The sequence below is a fragment of the Papilio polytes genome, unplaced genomic scaffold (assembly GCF_000836215.1).
Source record: "Papilio polytes unplaced genomic scaffold, Ppol_1.0 DF824024.1, whole genome shotgun sequence".
In the NCBI taxonomy this organism is placed as follows: Eukaryota; Metazoa; Arthropoda; class Insecta; order Lepidoptera; family Papilionidae; genus Papilio; species Papilio polytes.
The window spans coordinates 3,271,728-3,279,108 of NW_013525180.1; the positions used below are offsets into that span (position 1 = coordinate 3,271,728).

General features: G+C 33.7%; 3 protein-coding genes across 4 annotated transcripts in view; 1 reads left to right on the forward strand and 2 right to left on the reverse strand.

Moving 5' to 3' along the window:
• LOC106101129 (integrator complex subunit 1) overlaps positions 1 to 2,934 on the reverse strand; it is a 31,159-nt gene extending 28,225 nt beyond the window's left edge. The window contains exons 1-6 of one of the 2 annotated variants that reach the window (XM_013280254.1): positions 2,629 to 2,934; positions 2,250 to 2,419; positions 1,463 to 1,732; positions 962 to 1,097; positions 434 to 506; positions 140 to 275 (exon numbers count right to left, since the gene is read on the reverse strand). In XM_013280254.1, the coding sequence (XP_013135708.1) occupies positions 140 to 275; positions 434 to 506; positions 962 to 1,097; positions 1,463 to 1,732; positions 2,250 to 2,419; positions 2,629 to 2,779 (936 nt within the window). In that variant the 5' untranslated portion in view covers positions 2,780 to 2,934. Of the gene's footprint in view, positions 1 to 139; positions 276 to 433; positions 525 to 961; positions 1,098 to 1,462; positions 1,733 to 2,249; positions 2,420 to 2,628 lie in introns of both variants that reach the window. The other variant, XM_013280253.1, reaches the window with a different exon arrangement.
• Positions 2,935 to 3,186: 252 nt separating this feature from the next.
• LOC106101187 (ATP synthase-coupling factor 6, mitochondrial) lies at positions 3,187 to 4,293 on the forward strand. The gene is made up of 3 exons (XM_013280335.1): positions 3,187 to 3,281; positions 3,424 to 3,569; positions 4,061 to 4,293. The coding sequence occupies exons 2-3, from the start codon at positions 3,424 to 3,426 to the stop codon at positions 4,233 to 4,235; spliced, it is 321 nt and encodes a 106-aa protein (XP_013135789.1). The 5' UTR covers positions 3,187 to 3,281; the 3' UTR covers positions 4,236 to 4,293.
• LOC106101186 lies at positions 4,286 to 7,019 on the reverse strand. Its single transcript, XM_013280334.1, has 2 exons — positions 6,787 to 7,019; positions 4,286 to 6,702 (listed from the first exon to the last, which is right to left on the reverse strand). The coding sequence occupies exons 1-2, from the start codon at positions 6,846 to 6,848 to the stop codon at positions 4,911 to 4,913; spliced, it is 1,854 nt and encodes a 617-aa protein (XP_013135788.1). The 5' UTR covers positions 6,849 to 7,019; the 3' UTR covers positions 4,286 to 4,910.
• Between the last annotated feature and the right edge of the window lie 362 nt (positions 7,020 to 7,381).

A 7,381-nucleotide genomic window follows, 5' to 3' on the forward strand; every position in this document is an offset into this window, starting at 1 on the left:
CTATTTTGTTGAAATACCTAAGTACCACGCCTACAAGAAAATGTCATAAATCACCCAATATTACCTGATGTTAGTCGAAAGACTTCAAATTCATAAAATATAGATTAAAAAACAGTTTAGTTGGCAGGTTTATAATTACCTCAGGGAAGCCGCACGTAGCGGACAGCAGTTTGAGGAAGCCTTTGCCGATGGTATCTGGTGCAGTGCGCCGCTGTATTTGCTCCTTAATGGCTTCCAGCACCATCGCCTCCACTGTTTCATAACTGCTTGTGTATCTACATACAAAATACATCTTACATTACTTGTGATAAGCGTTGGAACATTTTATATTCCTTGAAATTTTAATCTGAGGGCAATTTTAAAACAATATACAGAATTTAGGTATTTTTATTAATCTCTTTCCTGTGTGAAAGAATCTATGTAAATATCTTACCGTGGTGAGACGGTGTACTCGAGGTCGGTCTCGTTGTCGTCGTCCGCACTACCCAGCAGCGGAGAGCCTGACCCTGATGGTGATATTGTACCTATCACGTTAAAATTGTAAAAACGAACTCGCAGTTGCATTTATGAAACCTCCTGTCTTAACCGAGTACCTCCAACTTTGACAAGTTACCATGTGTTGCCGGAGGAGTAAATTATAAAATTACTTTACTTCATACTAATATTGTTATACCCTTGATCATCGAGCTGCCCCCCCCCCCACCCCGCCCTTGATCATTACCTGGCAAAGCCACTGCAAGTTATTAATTTCTAGACAATCTCAAATTTGAAACCCCAATAGTCCAATTGTTAAGGTTACGGACATCCGATATTGTCGAGGGTTCAAATCCCGGTAGCTCTTGGTAATCATAGCACAAACTTAGACCTTATATAGAATGGTTCACCATCAATCACTTTAAATAGAAAAAAAAAACTATTGTGTAAATATGAGAATTCGATAGATTTGAGAATTTATAGTTACCCAGCGTATTATCCGAGGGTATGAGATGTGAGGGGGGCTGCTTAGTGTTGAATGCGGTGACAATGTTCTCAACAAAACATTTACACCATGAACAGTCCACCCAACAGCGTTCATTCAGCGCATCCTCAATGTACACCTGCATGAAGCATTTAATATCACTAAATTGAAATGTACTTAAACTACATCATATGTGACTATACAAAAATGTATAAAACTGAAATGTTTACAATAAAATTTTGGGTTTTTTAAACATTTAAAAACATACACTTGAGCACATCAATTATTTGATAACTTAATAGTATTCAAATTAAAATATAATCTTCACTAATATAATAAAGCATAAACACAAAATTTGTTATATAAAATATCAACAATCAGCATATTTTTGGATAATCTTTTTTATACTAAAAAAAAACTTTACACTTTGATACACTTTGGGCTATATATTTTTACACTGATAAACTTAGAGTGTAAGAAAATTAAAAATAAAACAATATATACCTTAATGAATGTATCAGGCCAGTTAGAACTGTCTTTATGTCCAGCATACAACATATTACAAGCTAAAACAAAGACAAGTGGATTGCCTTTGTTTTTAAATGCAGCTCCTTGCTCCCTCTTCAGCAATGTACAAAGACTCTGGGTGACGGTCTCATGAGCAAACATGTTCGGTCTTATCTTTGTAAGGTACAGTAGACTCATACAGAGAATTATATCAGCCTTTGAACGTTGAGATTTGAGCAAACGAATTGATCCAGTTAACAGTCCCAACTGAAAAAAAAAAAAATGTACACAGGTATACAAATATGAATTCATATTTTCAGTGGTGGCATCACTGTTTATGCAATATTAGATGTACCGCGTGGGAACCCGTGCTGCTGAACGCGAAGCGGAATAAGATCGACAATGTTGAAGACAACATAGTGGACATTGTCAGTGTATTTTGTGCCCCCGGTAATAACAATGAGACCACCACGTCAGTATCGAGCTCGTCTTCGCCGACGGACATAGTGAATAGTGTACTCCCCACCCCCCGCGCCCCCCGCCCTGTCGAAACGCGCGATGCGGGCGAGGGCACGCAGTGATCGTCGCGACGCGATAGCGAGTATACCCGATTAATCACTCACCCTGAAGAAGGACCCCCAACGGGTTCGAAACTGTTGGTGCATACACCGAATGTTATCACGTGAGTTTAGCCGTTTTATAATTTATGTAGTATAATGTCTCACAAAAGTTTTAATAAGTTAATATTAGATGTAACAAAAAAATTGTAAGCAAGTATACTTACTAGTTTATCAGAATTATGAGTGTCTAATGCTTGAAGAACATTAGGCACTAAATCAACTGGCTCCACATCTAAGGAGGCTCCCCCGACAGTTTCCGCTGGTGAGCCTATACGGGACCTCTTGCTTGGTGGCTGACTACCAAACCCTGAAGATTCCCGTTTTCGTTCTACACCTAAATTACATAATATATACATTGAAATAATCTAAATTGTTTTATTGTTATGATAAACTTTTTGCATATGCTAATAAAAGTCCAAATGGAAGAATTTTATACAGTTGATGGACGTGTAAAATTAAATGTTTTAAAAGTATATTTAAATATTAAATTTTAAGAGGTTAAATCAAATATTACACAATTCTTATTTCGGTACGTGAACTTACCACTCGTAGAAGGCTTGTGTATGTTTCTCTTTTCAGAATCTCTAGAGACGACCACCGTGGACTTGCTACCAAGTGCGAAAATATCCTGGGGATGCTGAGGGGCCTTACTTTTGGCTCCACGGCCTGCCGATGACATTTTACCTCTTTCCATCTCGACCTTTTTAATGGAGATTCTTATCAATGAGATAATATAAACAACATTGCAAAGTCTAAGTCGCTAATTAAATTTCACTTTTTTAATTAATGTAAATAGCCAAAATATCAATTCATAACAAACAAGACGCCTCACATTACCAACACATTACCTCTGTCACTGTCAAATTGACATTTAATTTTAAATAACTTTTGACAAAGCACAATGTTAACATATAAAATTAATATGTTGACTTATTCACATTTTAACTTGTTAAAGAAAGTAAAACATGTTTTATGCCCATTTTCACCTTTAAAACACAAGATATTATGTTTTTTTTACTACTTTACCTTGTTGGTCTTTTTATTATTCATAAATTATACGAGAAATAGCATTGTGAAAGAATTTTGAACGATAAGTTTTCTGTCACTGACATCGATTGATTGAACTTGAACTGTCAAGTCAAAACTAATTTTATTGGGATTAATTTTTCCTGTCTTGTGATAACGCATTTTAGAAGGTATTATATTGTTATTTTTAAAATGTTCTACATATCTTCTTTTTAAAGAACAGAACGCAAGATTTCGGTTTCCTAAATTTACATGAAAAAAGGAAATTACCAAGTTATGTAACAGTTTTAAGGTTATATTTTACTGTTTCAGATGCTCTCCTCTTCTCTTCTCGGTGGCCTGAAGGCTGCTCGATCATCAATCGTTATCACAAGAAATTTAGCTGCAGCACAAAAGGCTTCCGACCCAATTCAACAACTGTTTCTTGACAAGATCAGGGAATATAAACAGAAGAGCTCGTAAGTATTAAATTGAGTTAAATGTTTTCTATTTCTCATTAATCATTTTTAATGATAGTTTATAATCTTCTTATTCACGGACATCGTTAAAAATCAATTTTCCAAGTTACTTTGAATAAGGAATTTCTTCCAATAGTAACATTGTTAAAATTTAATTTTCGATTAGTGCTTATCCAAGTGTAGTTGTGTTATGAAGGGACAGACTACTTTTAATTGAATCATGTATCTCTTTGATTCTAAGGTTTCAAGAAGTTTGATCCCTTATTTTAAAAAACCTATCAAGATTACAGGTTATATAAACTTATTTTTACAAATACAAAGAATGATTTGGATTTTTGTACTAATCTAATGTTTTTTAAACTATTGTGAGCTTCATTATCGCTAAGTAACAAAGGCTGTATTTACTTTTGTAAAACATTTATAAGATAAAATTCACTTGTGTGGTAACTACACTAGTATTAACTTTAATTCTTATAACTTTGTTTTGACAGTGGTGGTAAACTTGTCGACCCAAGTCCAGCCATTCAGAAGGAACTAAAATCTGAGTTAGAGAAGCTGGAACGGCAGTTTGGTGGTGGCTCTGGAGTGGACATGACAGCATTCCCCTCATTCAAATTTGAAGAACCAAAATTGGACCCAATTGATGAACAGGCAGCACAGAAGTGAACAACCAATGTATCAAACTTAGTTTAAAATATTTAAATAAAACTCCACAGTTACTGAATATTCATTTATTGTTGAATAAAACCAATTTGCAATCTAAATAACAGATGAATTCGGAAACTAGACTAGTATAATTCATAACTTCTATCAAGAATATAGTTGAGAGTATGTAATCATAGTCATCAGAGGTTTGTTGGTTTACTTTACTCCCAGTAGTATTTTCGTCAATTACTTTATGAAAATATTCTAACAAATATTCACGATAAACTCACAGTATCCATATCCTATTTGTTTTTTTACACACTCCCAGTCCTTTTAAAACCCTTAAAAATTTATTTCTTACAATAACATATCCTAAATTATATTGTTTAGTTTACAAATGATCTATCACCAACACAGTTATATACCTAACCTAAGAATATAAACTTTTACCTTAATATGAACAAACAAGCAAAAATAAAAAGGGTAGACAGTGCTATCATTGCACTTAATAACTTTAAAAATAGATTTTCTTTTGTTTTTATCTAGTGTAGAGGTGATTAATTAAGAGTTAACTATGGGATGGATGAACTGTCATAATTTGAATCAGATAGTTTCATGTCATGACATTTGATTCAATTTTACTATTGATGTCTCTGAAATCTGAGGTAAATCTACATTTCGTATATGTATTATGTTTTATTTGATTGCAAACAATTGTTGCTGTAATTTACACTTTTCTCTGCATAAGCGTTTGTATTGCTTATACAGCTGTTCTGCATGTTGTTTGTATCTGTCAAGATCAACCTCCTGCGTCCTCACCCAGCCAGAGCGCCACACATCAGAACTGCCCATCATTTTCTCTAAAAACACAGCTAGCATCACAGCGGTTGCGTAGCTCTCTCTACAAGACAAATATTCAAATTGTGTCGAATCAAAATAACGCGCCCAGTGATACGTGAAACATTTTTCCTTTTTCATGTATTTTAGCCTGAAATTCCTAACTTGCATCATACATTCATTGATGTCTTCTGATTTTAAATCTCTCAAAATAATTGAAAACTCCGGACCGGGACCAACATACCTATAGATGGACTTCAACAGGTTTATAATACCCATGTCATAATATGCTGTGTGGTCAACTACGCACATTTTAAATATATTATACAATCCATGATAGATTAAGATACAATGTTCTTTTTGTAAAATATCTATACGGATTGAGTTAAATATTATTTTAGCAAACATCACTTTATGATGCCTCTCTCTAAGCATCATTTCTTTGCAACATTTCTCAACGCAACTCTCATGTGGCGCTGTATACTTTATAAGAGGGTCTATAAATCTTATTTTATGAAGAAAATTTTTACTCTTAAATGTATTGATTATATTCTTTTTACCCTTAACAATTCCTCTCATCAGTATTAAAGCGACAATACCAAAAAAACATTTGATTAACACTCTGGACTCTTGTGATTCGTCCCATTCTATGAGTATTTTATTGCATGAAGAGATGAACGCTGAGTTTTCTAATGGACCATATTGCATTGACGAGGGTTCAGAAGTTGATGCTGACCTTGTTGATCCAACCCATTTTATTGACATGTTGTCTGTAACATCAGTAATAAAAGATTGTAAAGCATCACCATCATCCTTGTCATCAGAAGGTGTCTGCTTTTTGTCATCAGAGTTGATATCATTAGTGCCCATATTTTGTTCTTGACAACTAGATGTTTGTCCATTATCACATGCTGGTGCACCTGGATTGTCTTCATTCTGATTATCACTGGATTTATTTGTTTTTAAATTTGATTCAATAATACTACTGTTATTTTTTTTTGTTGTGTCGGTGCAGGTTTTATTAGCTCTTGTCACAATAGCTTTAAATTCTTTGTTAAGTTTTTCTTCTGGTGTCATGAAAAACAGAGAACCATCATCACTATACTCATTTTCATGCCAGATAAGTTCATCAGTGTCAGCAGTTAGTGGAATAATAGATATTACTGCGAAAAGTAAATCGGAAGCGCGTAAACCTTTAGGAACCTTCCCTCCCACATAAAAGTTTAAGAATCTAGTAATAATAATCTTCTGTGTATCTAAATCCATAACTTTGGCTGGAAAGAAGTTTTCTTGTGATATTTTATAACAATCATAATCATCCCATGTGTTTGGTTCGTTGTTTTCATTTTGCAATGTTGTGGCATCACCATTTAAATCTTTGATATTTTCTGACTTTTTTGATTGTAAGTCATCTTTTAAAATGTTTTCTCCGATTTGGTCATTTGTCTCATTCCCATGTTTGGAATCTCTTGTACAGTTAGATTGTGAAATATCTTTGTCATGTAATTCATTAGTGTTTTTTGATGTTTGTATATTTGCACATTCTTCAGTACCATTGGTATTTCCTGAATCCGGTGCAACATTCTCGTTAGAAATTTCAATGTCTTTAGAATCACAAGAATCTTGTATTTGTACCAACTCTTCCGTATTACTGTGAAAAAAAAAAATTATTCACCTTAATTTTGTATTTTGTTTGGAAGTTGAAGTTTATAGGCTAAAATAACTTTAAACTTACCGGAAACAAATCAGAAAACTGCTTTTCTTGTCTCCTTTTCTCGATTCTGCAAGGTATATCATTTTTTCCTCTCTGATTTAAAATTTGAATGCAGATTACACTCCTTGACTTGTGCCAATTTGTACGGATCAAGCACTGATTGTGATGAAATGAGTAAAAACGATGTTTGAGTCAAGTTTATTTGTGCAATGTCTTTGTGAAACATTTCGGTGATTCACCGACAAAAATGATAAAACTTGTTGCCAGTAGTAAATAATAAGTAAAGATTTTGTTTTTCTATGCTTTCATGGAAAAATGCTTGTGTTTAATAAAAAGGACATAATTACAATTTATTATTAATTTTGATAGGGTTTTAAAATATATTTTATTAGGTTAGATGAACGCAATACGAAAACAACCAAAAACAATGGTTGGAGTGAGCAATTTGTCCGCAAGATGGCGTTGACATGTAGTAAAGTGCTTTTTGGCGCTTTATGTTAGATTCTGCTTTTCAAGAAAAGAAAGTATTAGGGGCAGTACTACCAAATTCTCGTAAATTGCCTGATAATAATCAAACAGATAAAATACGTGACGGAAATATAGGATTTTTTTGTTT

Excerpts from the sequence above, each read along its gene's own strand:
- LOC106101187 (XM_013280335.1), top strand. The coding sequence starts at position 3,424 with ATGCTCTCCTCTTCTCTTCTCGGTGGCCTGAAGGCTGCTCGATCATCA. Across the intron at positions 3,570-4,060 it reads GAATATAAACAGAAGAGCTC|TGGTGGTAAACTTGTCGACC; the intron begins GTAAGTATTAAA and ends TTGTTTTGACAG.
- LOC106101186 (XM_013280334.1), bottom strand. The coding sequence starts at position 6,848 with ATGATATACCTTGCAGAATCGAGAAAAGGAGACAAGAAAAGCAGTTTT. Across the intron at positions 6,703-6,786 it reads AGTTTTCTGATTTGTTTCCG|TAATACGGAAGAGTTGGTAC; the intron begins GTAAGTTTAAAG and ends TTTTTTTCACAG.